General features: G+C 38.7%; 1 protein-coding gene across 1 annotated transcript; it reads right to left on the reverse strand.

Moving 5' to 3' along the window:
• Positions 1–10,798: 10,798 nt before the first annotated feature.
• LOC141628816 (uncharacterized) lies at positions 10,799–17,987 on the reverse strand. Its single transcript, XM_074441913.1, has 9 exons — positions 17,789–17,987; positions 17,283–17,719; positions 16,957–17,141; positions 14,240–14,797; positions 13,403–14,006; positions 13,046–13,243; positions 12,384–12,391; positions 11,728–12,277; positions 10,799–11,632 (listed from the first exon to the last, which is right to left on the reverse strand). Exons 1-9 carry the CDS (start codon positions 17,985–17,987, stop codon positions 10,799–10,801), a joined length of 3,573 nt encoding a protein of 1,190 aa, XP_074298014.1.
• Positions 17,988–19,518: the final 1,531 nt, after the last annotated feature.

Raw genomic sequence — 19,518 nt, forward strand, 5'->3', positions numbered from 1 at the left:
AATGTGAATACTAATGCCAAACTCAATATCGAACCCCAATTATTCGATCCCTAAAAACTGATGATAAAAGACTTGATGATATTCTGAAAACATCAGGTTACGTTATATAGGAATATAACGTAACACTTATTCCTAAAACCTAATTACAATGGGCTTTGAAATTCTCGAAATTTGCGTCAGATTCACGGTTCGGTCGATCGACCATACAGCTCAGTCGATCGACCAAAACTCGATGTACAGTAGCTTCTGATCTTCGTGCTCTGGTCAATCGACTATGGACACCGGTCTATCGACTGCTTCATCAGGTAATTGCTCCAAAAGCTTCGTAAATTCGTCTTTCGGGCCTCGATACGCGCACCAAGCTCGCTTCCCAAGTAAATACTTCTTGTCAAATGCAACATTAGGTACTTGGGGACGGATTCGGCTCCATTTCCGCTGAATTCTTCACATTTCTGCAATATTATACAAAAACACAAAAGTAGACGGAAATTGGGAAAATAGTAGCTTAAACTACACAAATGAGCTCTGAAATGGGTGTAAAATAGGATGTACAAAAACATATTTAGGACACGCATCAAAAGGTTTAGAAAGGTGAAAAGTGATTAAAAAAAATGACGGAAGCCTTTTATATTAATCTCGCGTTATTAGCAAAACCCGTCAAAACAAACCCGTAAAACACACTTACTCGATCGAGTAAGTGACTTACTCGATCGAGTGCCCCCTACTCGATCGAGTACCCAACTTACTCGATTGAGTACCCTACAGGCAGACTACTGATTTGCGTCAAAAACTACTTAATCGACAGAGTAAGCCCTACTCGATAGAGTACCCAAAGACTCATAAAACCGTAGTATTACAGTCTTCCTTCCTTAAAAAGAACTTCGTCCCCGAAGTTCAACCCATACATAAAAACAAACCTACCTACTCGATTAAGACAGAACAACGCAACTAAAAACTCAAAACAAAACCTCACCCTATAACACATGAACTCTTAACACAATCTCCACTAACTATGTCTACCTCCACAACATGTCTCACGATATCGTATCAACTACATTATATCTCTCTCGACACTAACTACATTCACTACCAACTACCGTCCACAAACGCTGCTAGCTCCGTAATATATCATCCACTAGCAAATCCAATATCAAGACACTCATAGACATCAAACGGAATGTTACATTCTACCACCCTTAAAAGGAACTTCGTCGTCGAAGTTTACTCACACTCATAAACATCATCATCCAACTGCCAAACTATCGAACTCATAATCATCATCATCCAACTGTCAACACTATCGAAATATTCTCGCACTCCTAGACATCACACCACTACAAGCACGGTCATGACCTTTAACAAAATCAACCACAACACAAATCAATCTTTTATTCTACATCAAGACTCAAACTTCCAAATCTACTACAACCTGTACAACCATTAAACTATCTTTGTCGCGTCCTACTCCTCTTAAGATAAATGTTACGTCCTCGTAACTCACTAATACTAGATCCTTAGCTATATCTTCTCATTATCTTCATCACCACCACACGTCAAGGATAACCGCCTAAGACCTCAACACCTATAACCATTCCTATTTCTAAGGCTCTCTTACTTAAACAGTTCTCACACCTCAATTCATTCTGCACTTCATCTAACCAATACCACAAAATCCTTATCATAACCAACACTCTAACTCTTCCACATTACCGCAACACGACATACCTCTCTATATAAACTATATAAAACTCCTATCGCCAAAAGCATAACTCATGATCCACACTTGTTACATAAACTCACACTAGATCCTCAAGTTCTTTTCTTTCATTACCGCAAAACTCATACAAAACTTTACATGAAACTAACTCCCAACACCCTACACTCATTGTCTCAACAAAAGATTATGAATCACCTGCAGCTGTTAGATTAGTACAACACATGTTCCACAAATCGCTTACCACGACTATGTCTATCGATGCCTCATCTTAAAACAAGATTAAAATTACTGTAACAACTTCTCACCACTGTGTCCCATCAACAGAATATCACTATGCCATGACAACCACAGAAACATACATAACTCTCTTCCATATCATACTCTACCCTCGCTCCCAAGCTGAAACAAGCAATAAACATCAACAAACAAAACAACAGTCTATATGTTCAACTGAAACTCACAAGGAACAACAGCAAACAAAACAACAATCTATGTATAACTGGTATGTACTTTCGAAAACTCGTATCATCATCATCTCGCCTACTCCACCACAACCGGTGACGGCATCGCAACACCGCCACCAACAGCCACACCGCAGTGCGAAAATACCCGCATCACAACACTAGGTACCGTGCCTGGATCACCACCCGAGGCACAACAACCACATCGATAGACATCACAACTACATACAATTCCTATAAACACTGACTCAGAATAACTTTACGGACAATAAAACTTACTCACGACTGCTTTACTAGATCACAACATAACATATTATACAGAATAAACAGATAAGAACCTCATGAACATCATCCTTACCATTTCACGGAATAAACATGTATCATCAATACACATTCAACTTTAACTAGCGATGCCAGATCAGTTAAATTATTACTTTTTGAACCTCATTCCATTAGTTTACCGTACCCAACATAAATCACCAAAACATTCATATAACAACTTTATAACTATCACACCCTACTATTTCTCGTGAGATCAGAACATCACACAAACATTTATACACATCATAGACCCGTAATCACATCCAACTAGTCAGTCTTGATCACGTAAGTTACCACCTGGTAAAGGTTACCTCTCGCCCGAGCTTAACTCGTATGCCCCTCATAACATATTCCCCCTTTCGCATAACCATCACCTCATGCCAAGTATAACCATACACTTAATATTCATCTATAAGCACCCGCCTCATATAACCACATCTTATACTCCCTCCCAAACGTACATATTAATCCGGCCTCTACAAAATCAACCTCTTTAGAGTTGTCATCTTTCTTATCTATCATCACTCTTAATCACTAGCATCAACACCTCAACACTACCACCGTTCGGACATCAAACCTCCGATACCCATCTCTAAACATTATGATTTTTTTCCTATCTTTGGCTAACATCCTAAATCACGACTTCAAACCCCTCAACAAAATTACCTCAACATCATTCCCAATTCGTAATTGTATCGTCATCTAACTCTCCACCAAAACCTCGTATAATGGAAATAATTTACCCAACCTTTACTTTCCTTAATTCCTCGAAACGCATGATTATCATGTTGTCATGAAACTCCTATATAATCATTAACTAGCATCCTCGTGATAGTATCACACATCTCGACGATTCCTTACTTTTATATCACATAACCTCGGTGGACATTTTCCTAGTTTTACTCCCCTCATTATTTTCTTTTACACTCGACAAAATCAATTAACCATCCAACTCCTTATTACTTCTTCCTAACTCTTTAGTACTCCGGTTACCTTCTCATTGCTCCAAACTCAAATCCTATTATTTCTTATCGATATCTTCTCACTCCTTCTGACCCTGGATCCTCTCTTATCATGCTATCACTCACAGTTATTACCAATCAGTCCAGACCATGTTATGTCATCACTCACACTGATCACCCATCACCATTTCATACCGCTACTTTTCCAAGGAAAGCATACATTAGTTTCACCTCTTGATAATACAAATTCCCAAATTCACTCGTTATCTGCAAACCCACATCGCTGCATAATTCAATATAAGCTCTTTATACACCATATCTTTCTATTTACCTATAACGACCTTTCCATTATATATATATATATATATATATATTCTTAACCAACCGAGTTATAACTACCTCTCTTCATAATACTGTAACATCCAAAGTTACCACGTACAAATTGCATCTCTCATTTCAACCTTTTCATTCTCACGTTCCATAAACTTACATCACCCCTTGCCCACTTTCGCTTACTTTTACATTACTCAACACACAATCATATCACTCATCTCGTCTCACAAAACATGCTCTATGCCTTAATAAGCCATACCGATCTTTTTTTTTCCACTATCTATCACAACCACATATAACTCATGTCCTCTCCACCGAACTCATACTCATCATAGGTGCCACTCACTACACCATAAGATTGGGTAACTTACGCATCAGGACCAACTTACATGTAAATAAATGTATAAAGAAGCAAAATAATACCTTTGAATTAAACATAATATGCAACGAAATCAAAAGATGAGCATATGACCAAAAACAGGGGTCACTAGATCGTGTACAGGCCACTCGATCGAGTAAAAGACTTACTCGATCGAGTAGGTGAAGGTCAGAGACACGTAAAACAAATTACTAGGACTACTCGATCAAGTGAGGGTTACTCGATCGAGTACCAAGAGGTGCACTCGATCGAGTGAGTGCCACTCGATCGAGTACCCTACGCATTTCTCAACACTGTCCAGTTTTCGTAAAATGGTCATAACTCACTCGTTTCTTGGTCGTTTTGGGCGTGTGACCTATCGTTAGAATCTTAAAAGAACAAGCTATCACCTCCAATTTAAATCACATAAAACTCATTTATACATCTCAAGTTATAACAGTTTTAAGAAAACCTCTCTATAATCGAAAAACACAACTACTCGATTTTTACTTCCAAACAACTTAAACAACAACAAGGTAAAAACAACTCAATACTCATAAAACCAGCATCCCTAACCACATGTTACTATCTTCAAAAGCCAAGCAACAACATCCATTATGCACATACATTATTCAACTTATCAGGCATGTATTACCTACATGTTTTTTTTCTATAACTTTACGTAAACAAAATCACAAATATATAACATCAAGTCTCTTATTCACATGTTACAAGCATAACAACATTATAAAATCTCTTCCATCATACAACATGCTTTATCAGAAATCATACTATCATGCAATAATTATTCATCTTTTTCCACCAATTATTCATGCTCTTACTCAAACTTTCAGCTATATAAACTCGTACAACACCACCAATAACATATATATATATGTATGTATATATATATATATGTATGTATATATATATATATGTATGTATATATATATATATGTATATATATATATATATATGTATATATATATATATGTATATATATATATATGTATGTATATATATATATATATATATATATACATATATATACATATATATATATATACATATATATATACATATACACACACACACACACACACACACACACACACACACACACACACACACACACACACACACACACACACACACACACACACACACACACACACACACACACACACACACACATAACTTTATGTATAATTAAAACCAAACAAATTTTATTTCCTTATTTCTATATTGCCATATCGTAAAACAACTTCTACACAACTATCATGCTTTCAATCAATAATGTATAACATCACCTCATTATCATCTTTCTCTACACATTCCCCATTCTCCACATACATACATCCACTGATTCATGCCACAGATTACTATATAGGTACACAATTCACAAGATAAACACATAGCGATCCCGACTCATATCCCATGGTGATCGGTTCAAAAATTGTAGGCCGAGTTCGTGACTTTAGGACGTCTCCCAAGCCTTTGCATTAGCTCCTACAACTTTTACCTCGGGTTTATTTTAATTTGACTCCCTATATTCATTAGGTTCCTTAGTTACAGGTTTCAGGATCGTCGCACTGATACCACTTTGTGACATCCCCATACTCCAAGTGCCTTACCAGGACCACTTAAGGTATGAGAACATCACCATCTCGGTTACCCGAGGCAATGATAACCAAATGACAATGAAGAAACATAATTTAAATAACAATATAGTTTAAAGTGATTACATAATCAAAACCAAAACTGTTAAACTGAAATACATGGTCCTCAGAAAGTCTACTGCTAAAACTATCAAAGCTATAAAATATCGTCTGACACAGCGGAAGACTTCTAACTGCCACGTGATGACTCATCCCGGCTATCCCATACGCTTCATATCAAAACTGCTCAATAACTGCTCACCATTGCCGAATGGATCACCACAATTTTTAAAACATTTAAACGGGGTCAGTACTAATTACACAATCAAAGCCACACTGAAACAATCATACAAACAGCTCACACACAATCCCGCCCCATCTCCAATCACCTCATAATCGACTACACACTAAAGTGTGTAGCCCCGCTAGAGTACCCATCGCAATAGATACTCCTCGCCGCCAGTGGGGGACCGCAGCCGTTCCCACCTAAGCCCCGCTCATCTCCATCGAGCGATAAACCCATGTTCATTAATGTGCACATCCCTTCTGTGGCGGGTTCCACAGAAGGCGAATCAAGGGCGTGAAGCCACTCCCGCAAGTGACTCCACTCAGCTAGGGACGCACCCCAAAGAACACAAATAGATAAACGACAACCACAATACAACATCAACAACCGTCTGAATCAATCAACAAAATGAAATCACAACCGTCTAAATCAATTAACAATATGAAAGCACAACCGTCTGAATCAATCAACAATCACTAACTACAGCACAATCACCACACACATAATGTAACTAATACTGAGTAGGGAAACCCTTCCTGGAATGCAACCACCACAGATGGTCTAGCAGCTAATCAAAATCGTTCTTCAATACAATCACCTCCTATCAAACATACAATCATACAATCAACATCTAATAAACACAATACTCCCAAAACCCCCAAATTACCCAATTAGGGTTTCAACTAAAATCAAGGAAACAACATAAAAATTGTACTAGGACCTTACCCACAATATGACGGTACCAACGGCGTAAAGAACACAACGATCCGATGACTCTAGGCCTTAGGTTTTGCCAACAACATGACGAGAGAGAACTACGTAACTTCTTTTTCTTTTGAAAGGTTTAGAAAGGTGAAAAGTGATTAAAGAAAATGACGGAATCCTTTTATATTAATCTTGCGTTATTAGCAAAACCCGTCAAAACAAGCCCGAAAAACACACTTACTCGATCGAGTGCCCCATACTCGATCGAGTACCCAACTTACTCGATCGAGTACCCTACATGCAGACTACTGATTTGCGTCAAAAACTCGACAGAGTAAGCCCTACTCGATAGAGTACCCAAAGACTCATAAAACCGTAGTATCACAGAGAGAAGGGGAGCAAGGGCAGTTTTGAGTTCCGCCAGTTCCGTTGCAATTTTCACAAGACCACCAAACAGAGTGTCAGAGAGAGTCACCAGCTGAGCAATAACCTCATGAGAATTCCCAATGCTAGCACCAGCATATCCATCATCGCGCAACCCAACCAACCTGTCATATGCAATTCGGAGGTGCATCTGACCCAGTAACCCATTTTTTATACAATCCTTCATTGTGACACAATAACCATCTTCAGAAGATAAAATCTTTTTCTGCCACAAAACATGAGTTAACCACATACCATTAGGCAACTCTCGCCTCTTTTGTTCAGTACCAGATTGAACAGCAATTCCAACTTCTTTTATATGCTGAAACACATCAGACGCCAGATTTACTGGCTTACCCATCATAAGATGATAGATAAGCAGCAAATCATTAATAGAGCAGGAATTTCGAGATGTGTTTCTAGGAGTGATGGTGTGACGAACACAGTTAAACAGAAACTGATGGGGACCGCCTAGACCACTAGGATAGATATTGGTTTTGAGATCTGCATCTGGGTTAAAATATTGTAAGACAGTCAATGGCCCACTGTTCTCTAGAGGTGGCCACCCACCCTTGTCAGCCAACTCTAGTCCTTCATACGGAATAGAAAACATTTCCGCAAACTCTTCAGCCTTTAAACTAACATCTTTATTGTTAACTTTAGCAAACAACAGATCACAAGAGGTATTCACCATAACCGACTGATAAAATTGAATGATTTCAGGTATAAACACAAACGTGTGCTTACGAAACATTTCTAACCATCCTTGTTGAGTCAAAATATCAAGAAAAAAAAGTAAAGGCAGCTTTAGATTCTAACCATTCTTGAGGATAGTAACGGCCTGGAAGAACCGTGTGCTCACTGAGTCGAAGACAAGTCTCTAAAGCCGTATCAGACATCCCCACAGATTTAAGAAAGGCCTAAACCTTATCCTTATCAACAGAGGTGGCAAGAGTTGCTTTCACACTAGAAGCACCACCATCATCATCCCCGTCATCTTCATCTTGACGCTTCCTCTTAACAGATCGACACTTTCCCTTTGTTAACACCTGTAAAGTTTTTACTCTCCGCAACAGTATCAAGCCAATCATCGATATCCTCATCATATACCATCTTTGCTTTCCCTTTACCCCTTACTTGATCTTTATTCACACCATCTTCACCATTAGCCACTGGTTCGTTAAGGACGTTCCCTCGACGAGCCCGTGCAGCCCGCTTTGGAACCACTCAAGATTCGGGCTCAAGCTGTGGTGACTCCTCGTTCTCCGTAACTGGCGGCTAATAAGTGGCTGCATGCACTGGTTTTGAACGGGTGGATATGGTGGTAGAAGGATTAAAAGGTTTAGGTTTGGGGGCCTTTGATTTAGGTGAAGTTTTGGTGGGTATGTTGGTTGATTCCGGCTGGGTTATAGTGGAGGGTGTGGTTTTCGGTGAGTTTGGGTTCTCGGGTATGGTGGAGGTAGAAGGCTTAGAGCGGTTGGAGGCGGCTTTAATTTTCTTTTTCGCCATTGTTGCGGCGGAAGAAGAGGAGAGATTTGGGATTTTTAGGGTTTGAGTGTAATTTGGGGATTTTGATTTTGTCTAGGTTGAGGGTGTTTGTCGGGTGAGGGGAGAGTTTTGATGGATTTTGGTGATTTGCATATAGGCTTAGGCTTGTTGGGTAGAATTATGATAGGTTTGTTTATCTTTTGCCAAGAAGATTATGCTTATAGTTGTGTAGAACAGTAACATCATATAATATGTCCGCCCATTACTAGTCTATATGAGAAAACCGACTAGAGTAAGTAGACTACTGCTAGGTGCAATAACATTAGGATAAATTATTAACTCAAAATCACAACGACTCCTGTCTAGTCAATCATTAAGGGATTAAAGTTAGGACAACATTGATTATGAGCTATCATTCAAAAGACCAAATTCCAACCGAATTTTCTCAAATTGTTCTCTAGCCAAAGGTTTAGTAAAAATATCGGACAACTGATCTTCCGTTTTACAAAATTTTAAGCTTATGTTCCCTTTTTCTACGTTATCACGAAGAAAATGATGACGAATGTCAATGTGTTTTGTCATGGAAAGCTGAACAGAATTTTTAGAAATGTTAATTGCACTAGTGTTATCACAAAGAATAGGAACACAATAAATGATTATACCGTAATCCCGCAGCTGTTGTCTTACCCATAAGATTTGAGCACAACATTGAGCAGCAGCGACATATTCACTCTCAACAGTAGATAAAGCAACCATATTTTGTTTCTTGGAAGCCCAAGAGATAAGACACGGTCCTAAAAAGTTGGCAATACCAGATGTACTCTTTCTTTCAACTGAGAAACCTGCATAATCTGCATCTGAATACCCCGTGGGAGTGAAATTGCAATCCATAGGATACCATAAATATAAATCCTGAGTTCCAATAAAATATCGAAGAATACGCTTTACAACTGTTAAATGTGATTCTTTAGGATTGATTGAAACCGAGCACACAAACATACACTATAAAGAATATCCGGACGGCTAGCTGTGAGATATAAAAGTGAACCTATCATTCCTCGATACACCTTTTCATCTACACTTTTACCTTTTTCATCTTTGTCAAGCTTAAGTGTAGAACACATAGGTGTAGAAAATGGATTCGCTGTAGTTGTAACACCCCGGCCCAAACCGGGTCGGGAGCGGTTACTTATGATAGCTCGCCAGGCTGTGTACATGGCCCACAGATCAACACGAGTCCTTTATAGCGCATTTTTTCCTCACTCATACGCATCCCGGGAACCTTCCCAGGAGGTCACCCATCCTAAGACTACTCCCAGCCAAGCACGCTTAACTTTGGAGTTCTTTCGCATGGATAACCATAAAAGAAAGTGCACTTTGTTGATATGAGTAGTACTTCCAATCCCTTTAAGCACTAGTCATTTAAGCCTATCACTGGACCTCTTCAATTACCATGGGGTGTTACAGTCACCCCCACTTGAAGAACGCAACGTCCTCGTTGCGCCTGGGAGCATAACCGCTAACCCAGAATCCTCCTCCGCTAGGTGTGTGATCACAATGGAGCGTATAACCACTGCCTCCAGGAGCGTATAACAACTTCCTCCGATCACCACACGGTCGCAGGGTTTCTCTGATACCACTTGTAACACCCCGGCCCAAACCGGGTCGGGAGCGGTTACTTATGATAGCTCGCCAGGCTGTGTACATGGCCCACAGATCAACACGAGTCCTTTATAGCGCATTTTGTCCTCACTCATACGCATCCCGGGAACCTTCCCAGGAGGTCACCCATCCTAAGACTACTCCCAGCCAAGCACGCTTAACTTTGGAGTTCTTTCGCATGGATAACCATAAAAGAAAGTGCACTTTGTTGATATGAGTAGTACTTCCAATCCCTTTAAGCACTAGTCATTTAAGCCTATCACTGGACCTCTTCAATTACCGTGGGGTGTTACAGTAGTCATACCAAATTTCTTTAGCATCTCCTTGATATATTTTCTTTGATGGATCATTATGCCATGTGTGGTTGCTTTATCTGAAGACCCAAAAAGAATCCTAGCTCGCCCATCATGCTCATCTCGAACTCCTATTGCATAAGATTGGAAAAATATGCACATAAAACATCATTAGTTGCTCCAAAAATGATATCATCTACATAAATTTGAACAACTAATAAGTCCTCTTTCACCGGTTTTAGAAATAGTGTTTTATCAACGGATCCTCTTTGAAAACCATTTTCAATAAGGAACTTTGATAGTCTATCATACCATGACCTAGGTGCTTGTTTAAGACCATAAAGTGCCTTATCTAATTTATACACATGATTAGGAAAATTACTATCTAAAAAACTGGGAGGTTGTTCAACATATACTTCCTCTTGCAAATAGCCATTAAGAAACGCGGTCTTAACATCCATTTGAAAGAGTTTGATACCCATATGAGCGGCAAAAGCAATAAGGAGATGAATGGCTTCAAGTTTTACCACGGGTGCAAAGGTTTCATCATAATCGATCCCTTCCTGTTTATTGTATCCTTGCACTACAAGTCTAGCCTTATTTCTCACAATCACACCTGCATCATCCAATTTGTTTCGAAATACCCATTTCGTTCCTATGACGGAACGATCTCTTGGACGTGGTTCCAAATGCCACACCTTGCTTCGCTCAAATTGATTTATCTCTTTCTGCATAGCAATAACCCAATCAGGATCCGTTAAAGCATCATTAATATTAGAAGGTTCTAATTCAGACAGAAATGAATAATGAGCACAAATTTTTTTTAATAAAGATCTGGTTTTGACTCCCTCATGAATTACAGTCAGGATGTTATCCATAGGATGTGAACTTTGATGCTTCCAACGTCGAGGAACAAATGTTTCTAATTCTGGTGTAGATTGAACAGTCCTTGATTCTGTTCGATTCTGCTAGTTATTCATATCTATAAACTGAACAGCACTAGATCCTGTTCGATTCTGCTCAACATCTGTGTTAGTCTTTCTTGACGTATCTGAGCTACTGGAAGCCTGAATTGTCTCATTAGACGGTGCAGCTGTCTGTTCAGAGTTGCCTGAACTTGGTGATTTTTCACGACTAGACAGGTCTGTGTTCTGTTCATTTCCCATGAATTCGTGGAATGTTCTGCACCTGTTCCTTCCAACGACGAAGGCTTCACCTCTAGTTCAGGTGGATCATCTCTTACAAATCCAATCTGAAAGTCATCATCATCCTGTAATTCAACATTAATCACATTAGTTTCATCGAAAATTACATGTACACTTTCCTCAAAACACACAGTTCTCTTATTGTAAAATTTATAGGCCTTGCTTTCGTTTGAATATTCAATGAAAACCGCCTCATCGCTTCTTGGATCAAATTTTCCCAAATTATTTTTGCCATTGTTATGAACATAGCATTTTGATCCAAAGCAGCGGAAATGTGAAATGTTTGGCTTTCGCCCATATAGAAGCTCATAAGGCATTTTCTTATGGATAGATCTAGTAGCAACACGGTTACGAATATAACAAGCTGTGTTCACAGCTTCGGCCCAAAAGTTTCTAGGTAACTCGCTACAAAGTAACATGGATCAGGTCATGTCTTCCAAAGTTCTATTCATTCTTTCCACTACACCATTTTCTTGTGGTGTCCTACGAGCAAAAAAGTTATGATCAATACCATGTTCCCTGCAAAAGGATATAAACGAATCATTCTCACATTCTCTTCCATGGTCGGTTCTGATGGAGATCAATTTGTGACCAAGTTTGTTTTGGAGTTTCTTAATCAAAACGTGGAATTCTTCAAAAGTTTCACTTTTAACATGTAAAAATAAAGGTCCAAACAAACCGTGAATAATCGTCCACTAGAACACATACATAAAGACTTCCACCTCGGCTTCAAATCCTCATCGGACCACACAAATCCATGTGAATGAGTTATAGAGGCTTGGTGATGCTAACGAACCTTTTAGATTTAAAATAACTTTGGACATGTTTGCATCGAGCACAAACATCAGAAACTCCCTCAATTTCAAACGTCATAGAAGGTAGACCTTCCACTAAATCGAGTTTGTAAAGTTTGTTTAGAGATGAAAAGCCAACATGTCCAAACCTCTTATGCCATAGATTGGGTTCGTTTTACATTACGGATAAACATTTAATGGTTTCCCTAGGAATGCTTCCTAAGTCAGCCACATAGATGTTATTAACTCTCTTACCTTGAAGAACAATTTCATTAGTACTTTTTTTGATTACATAACAAAGGTTTGCATGAAATTCGACTTTATTTCCTTTGTCACATAATTGAGAAATACTAATCAAATTGTGTTTGAGACCCTTTACAAGCAGCACATCATCAATGGAATGTGAAAAAGACTTACCGACTTTGCCAATACCAATTACTTCACCTTTTTTGTTGTCTCCAAATGTCACATTTCCACCATCGTAGGCCGATAATGAGAGGAATTGGTTTCTATTACCTGTCATGTGTCGTGAACATCCACTATCAAGATACCAACGGCTGCCTCCTCTCATATAGCCCTGCAAAAGAGAATTATTTGGATGATTTAGGAACCCAAACAAGTTTGGGTCCCTTCTTATGACGAACGGTATCTAAAACATCTTTTCTAATCCACATTTTCTTAACAACTCTTATGTTTCGATCCAAATGACCTAAGCATTTTTACAAGCATTAAATACGTGGCCTGTGTGTCCACAAAATTTGCAAAGAGTGTATTCAGGTAGACCCACGTACTTATGCTTGCGAAAATCTCTCTCAATGGGTTTAGGTCTTTTAATCTCAACATTACTGGCGTCAGTCTGAATTGAACAGTCGGGAGGAGTGTTTACTTTCCGTTCAGGGATCCAGACAGTACGATATTGAGAATCGCTTTGTCTGAAATCAGAACGTGAGTCGTAGCCTAATCCAAGTTTGTTGTTGTTCTTAGATTGATTGACTAGAAAATCAAGGACGGTAGTACTACCTTCCCATTTAGCAACTACATTTCTCGCATTACTTAAATCAATTTCAAGATTTTTGACTACTACGAGCAACTTTTTGTTCTTAGCAAAGAGAGAATTATAGTCATTATTAAGTCTATCAAACTTAGAAAAAATTTCAGAATAAGAGGCTGAACTAGTAACATGCATTCTTTTAATCTCATCTAGTTCATTTGTTAAAGCGTGGATTTCGTTAACAAGAGACTCATTTTCAGCAGTGAGTTCAGATTGAACAGTCTGGTCGGCTGTTTGTTTCTGTATGTTCTTCAGATTTCGTCTTAACTCTATATTTTCCTCCGCAATACTTTCAATTTCAGATTACATAGCCACAAGACGCTTGTTTTGTTCATAACTAGTATCCAAAGTCTCATCAAGCAATCTTACAATTTTTTCTTTAGACAAAGACCTAATCTTAATTTTGAGATTTGAGAGATTTACCATCTTCGGATTCGCTATCCGATGCATCAGAGTGAGCCATGAGACACCTTAGAGAGTCGTCATCCCTTTTTTTGTTGAGATCTAGGCTTGTAGGTAGACCGTAGGCAGAACTTCTCATCTTTCTCATTTTCAGAAGGTTCCTCGTCCTCTGAATCGGACTCACCCCATACAGCAGCTATCATTGCACGTTTGTACTCCTGGTTAGACTTTTCACGTTTATCCTTAGTTTTTTCTTCTTCCCATTTGGGGCAATTTCGGATCTGATGATCCCGTTCACTGCATTTGAAACATCCCATTCTAGATAAAGAACGTGATGAGGAAGACGAAGAAACAGATTTCTTTGGTTTATAACTTTCGAACTTTCCTTGATTTTGCTTTCTAATTATTTTGGCAATTCTTTTAGATAGCAAGGGAACTTCCTCCTCAAGATCACTTTCATTATCACTTAAGAGGGCATTCAAGGCTAGACCCTTAGCTTTGGGTTTCTCTTCGGCGTCATTATCAAGATTTATTTCGCGTGCCATAAGAGATCCCATTAAAGCTTCATAGGTGAGAGTGGTTAAATCCTTACACTCTTCAATAGCCGTGACCTTTTGTAGCCATTTCTTGGTATGACTTCTTAAAATTTTACGGACAATGTCCTCAGTTTCAAATTTTCTACCAAGATTTGAAAGTTCGTTAGTTATATTTAAAAAGTGTGAAGACATACTTTTTATTGGTTCATCCTCGTGCATTTTAAAAGATTCGTATTGTTGCATTAAGAGATCAATACGTTGTTTCTTTACTTGCACGGTCCCCTCATAGGCTAGTGGTAAAATATCCCAAATTTGTTTGGCCGTTTTACATCCTGCAATTCGACTGGTTTCTGATTCACCAATTCCAGATTGCAGGAGTGATATAGCCCTAACATTTTTCTCCGCCTTTTTTGTAATCATCGGATGTGTAGTCCTTGGGCTCTTTTACACTAGATGCACCATTGGTATCGGTGGTAGTGATAGCGAGGGGACCATTTTCGATGAATACCTAACATTCATAATCTGTTCCTTGTATGAAATGCATCATACGATTTTTTCACCGGCCATAGTCCGTGCCATCGAAGACAAGACATTTGACAGATTTGGAATTCACTGAAAAAAGAAAGAATAAAACGATAAACTTAAAAGGATCAAACTCTTTGCGGTAAGGCAATCAAGAGCACGAGGCTCTAATGCCAATTTTTGAGTTTATCGATCCGGTACTTAAGAGGGGGAGGGGGTGAATTAAGTACCCTTTTTAAAATTAAAGCGAAATTAAAGCGAAAGGTCGTTCACGAATTTCCTTCTGAAACAATACACAGGCCAATTGAACAGTCTCGGTGATTGTTCAAACAATCAGAGTTATGATGTATAGTTCGTTTGAGTAAAGACGTGAACCAAAAAGAAAAACAACTAAAATCAAGAGCAAACGAAATTAAAGAAAGCAAGAGACACACGATTTTTAACGTGGTTCGACCTACTCTCTAAAGGTCTACGTCCACCCTCTCTCTTATCAATATTTCCTTTATAACCAAACTCGATTATAAAGAAAACCCCCACGATCAACCTCGATCGTGCGACTCGAGTACAACCCCGTACCCCAAAAACACTCTCTCACAAAAGAGAAAATTACAACACAAATTGTCTCCTTATATGATTCAACAATTGGAACGATTGAGATAAAATATTCTTATGAATATAACAACTTGTGTACTCAAGAACAATCTTATAAAACACGGCTTAAAAAATATTTTGCAAACTCAGAAGATAAAAACAAAGACACGTTTAAAAACAGATTTGCAAAAAACGCTTTTCAAGAACATGCACCACTAATCTTTGCTGAAACTTATTTTTTACTCTCAAGCTCACGTGTATGTCTGGGTTATTTTATCAACAAATGATTTGTCTACCTTATATAATTGTCAAAGGTTAACCAAATTAAATCTTTTAGTTACGCAACTAATCTTAAACCAAATCTTTGACCATGATATTTTTAGTTGCCTTCTCAAACACAAACTCCTCAAAACATAAAGATATTTTTGAGCAAACTGAGGAAGATCCTACGAAATAATTTTCCAGCGAAAACAATTATTAGGAAAACATCTTATCTTGAAATTATTTTGTTCAAAATAATAAGCCGTGATTTATTAGACCGAACAAAAGAGTAAGCACACATTTTATACTCTTACATATTTCTAGACACAATCCAAGACATGATCCAAGTACCGTCCGTCTTTTGTTCCGAGCAAATAAGATCTACTTGTGGATCTGTCATACACACGTCTAGCACACACCATTAATTTAGAGGGATATATAAAAGTGAAGGACTTGTCATCATCAATAAAATAGGTGCAACAAAGGATACGATATGTTGCTTTTTAGTCTTCCAAGACACCAGAGAATCACCAAGATAAACAAACCATCCAGTTACGGAACGGTGAGTAAGAGGACAAGTACCCTAGTCGGCATCACACCATCCCGAGACCGTGAACGAACTATCAGAACGCAATAGGATACCTTGCCCCGGACAACCTTTTACATAACAGACTACCCGTAATGTCGCGGCCATGTGTGCCTCTCGTGGCTCTTTAAGGAATTGAGAGAGGACATGGACCGAGAAAACTACATCGGGACGTGTCACAGCGAGATAGACGAGACGGCCAATCAGCCGTCTATAACGCTCGGGATTACCAAATAGAGCTCCCTGATTGTTGTGAAGTTTATGATCAACTTCCATGGGAGTATGGGCTGGTTTAGCTTCCAATAGGCCGGTTTTTGTGAGTATATATGTCAAGGACATACTTGTTTTGACTTAAGAAAATTTCGTCTTTGCTACGAGCAACATCAATCCCGAGAAAATATTTCAAAGGGCCTAGATCCTTCATCTTTAAACAACGGTTTAAATATGCTTTGAAAGTGGAAATAGCAGAGGAGTCATTACCCTCAATAACAAGGTCGTCAACATAAATTAGGACATGTAAACGCACCTGGCCGAGTGAATAATTAAATAGAGAATAATCGGAATAAGATTGTCGAAAACCATAGTCACGAAGAGCCCCAGCCAATTTTGCAAACCATCAGCGAGGAGCTTGACGCAAACCATATAACGACTTTTTTAACCGACATACTTTACCTGCACGTCCATGACCAAAGCCCGAAGGTAATTTCATGTAAACTTCTTCGTTTAAGTCGCCGTGCAGAAAAGCGTTATGGACATCCATCTGGTGTAATTCCCAATTTTTAACAGCCGTTACAGCAAGAAAAGTGCGAATAGTGACCATTTTGACTACGGGAGCAAAAGTTTCCCCATAATCAAGACTCTCGACCTGGTGATTGCCAAACACAACAAGACGAGCTTTCAATCGTTCAACGAAACCATCGGATTGATGCTTGATTTTGTAAACCCAACGGCACCCGAGTGCCTTTTTATTTGGAGGCAAATCTGTTAGTTCCCATGTCCCATTTGATTCAAGGGCAACAATTTCTTGTTGCATAGTCCTACACCAACCATCATCACGAATAGCCACCGAGAAAGAGGGAGGTTCAACCCCAGCAGTTAAAGCGGCTAAAAAAATTTGATGCGGAGTAGAAAATTTATGACACGAGACATAATTAGCTATGGAGTAAGACGTACCTGAGGATGATGAGTCTGGTGAGTCGGGTGAAGACGGACTGTTAGTTGTACCAAGATCATAGTCTCTCAGACGAGAATTCGGGAACTTGACCCGATGGCCACGACCAAGAGCCGTATGTGGGGCAGTTTCTGGTTCGGGAGAAATAGTAGCAGGGGTATCCGTATTGGGTGCAGATGTATTAACCGTGGGCTCATTCATATTGTGCTTGATATTATGCACAATATCCGTCTAACAATACCGAATAATTACGACCGTCAACAAGCACACCAGCTGCTGCACCAGCGAAGTTGATGGACCTCGAGTACTCGACTAGTACAGCATTTTCGTATGGTTCTGGAAATGGCTGATTCGCGTGTTGAGCTGCCAATAATACAAATATTTGCTTATCTTTGTTTAAAACCCGTTTTAAAAAGATACAAAGGTAAATAATTAACAGATACAAAGGGAGTAGGAGCACGTACCTAAATAATCCGGAATTAGAAGACCGTCAGAGAACCTACCGGCAGGTCGTTTGAAGTAGGTCTTACCATAAGGGTAGGAGTCTGCCATTGGTCCCATGCCCAAGAAAAAGGCTATGCCTGTGTCGTAAAGTGAATCGCCAAAGATATATACAGGACATGACACGGCCTTCTCTACAACAGGGATTGGTGTCTTGTTTGTATTATTAGTAATCGTATTATTTTGAACATTGTCTGGGAGCGTGATTGGTGTGTTATCTGTTGAAAGGTTAATTGTGGCGGTACTTGGCACCTCAAGTGGTGTCGATGACGACTTTTGAGGAAAATTTAAGGGGGCGTCGGAATTCAAAGGAGAGTAAAGTATCAATGTTATGCACATAAGCATTACAAATATTGTAAGCACCATACCACATCTTGATTTAGCCATTTGAAAGTAGTGTAACTCAGACCAATCTTTATTTGTATATTTCATGTACTCCCTCCGTTCCGGTCATTTGTTTTTCTTTGGTTTTGGCACAAAGACCAAGGAAAGAGGAGAGGGTCAATAGCTAAATGACAAGTGGAACAAATTGAGTGTGAAAGATCAAATTACTCATCAAATTCATTCTTAAAATAGAAAGGATAACAAATGACTGAGACACCCAAAAATGGAAAAGGACAACAAATGACCGGGGAAAAGGACAACAAATGACCGGGACGGAGGGAGTATCATATATCCTTGAATTGAGTTTTGTTTGGGAGTCTATGTTTTCAAAATTGAGTTATGAATGAAAATAATGGATTTTGATGTCAACCAAGTATTAGAAAGTTTTGATGTTTTGTTGATGAATGAAATTGATGGAAGCATGTTTGTGTGTCATACATATTTAAAGGCGGCATTAGCAAATAAGATGAGAGACTAATTCTAAACTTGTCTGTATCATTGAACATTTCTGACATTGTGTGTATTATTATATTTCCCGCGACTTTCATCCTTGTTTTATTTAATTAACATTATCCTAATCCTAATACCTCTTATTTCATCAAAACGTGTTTGAATGTACCTTGATTATTTCTACCATTAGAATATTCATCTAGTTTAACTAGTTGAATTACCATTTACCAACTTTTAAAATTTCAGTTAAAACAATTAAAAAATAATACGAGGGAGTAATATTTAAGACTATGTATGATAAGGAAATTTTAGCAAATTACCACGAGTTTGAGGGGATGACAAAGAACGGTATATTAGAATATACCGTATAGAATATTATAGTGATATTGTGCCCTGA

Source organism: Silene latifolia, chromosome Y (genome assembly GCF_048544455.1).
Source record: "Silene latifolia isolate original U9 population chromosome Y, ASM4854445v1, whole genome shotgun sequence".
In the NCBI taxonomy this organism is placed as follows: domain Eukaryota; kingdom Viridiplantae; phylum Streptophyta; class Magnoliopsida; order Caryophyllales; family Caryophyllaceae; genus Silene; species Silene latifolia.

Bases quoted from the DNA above. Each gene is read 5' to 3' on its own strand.
- LOC141628816 (XM_074441913.1), bottom strand. From the start codon at position 17,987: ATGAATGAGCCCACGGTTAATACATCTGCACCCAATACGGATACCCCT. The intron at 17,142-17,282 runs GTATGTCGGTTA...TCACTCGGCCAG, and splicing joins GTCATGGACGTGCAGGTAAA to GTGCGTTTACATGTCCTAAT. The intron at 13,244-13,402 runs GTATTTAATGCT...TCTCTTTTGCAG, and splicing joins TTTGTGGACACACAGGCCAC to GGCTATATGAGAGGAGGCAG.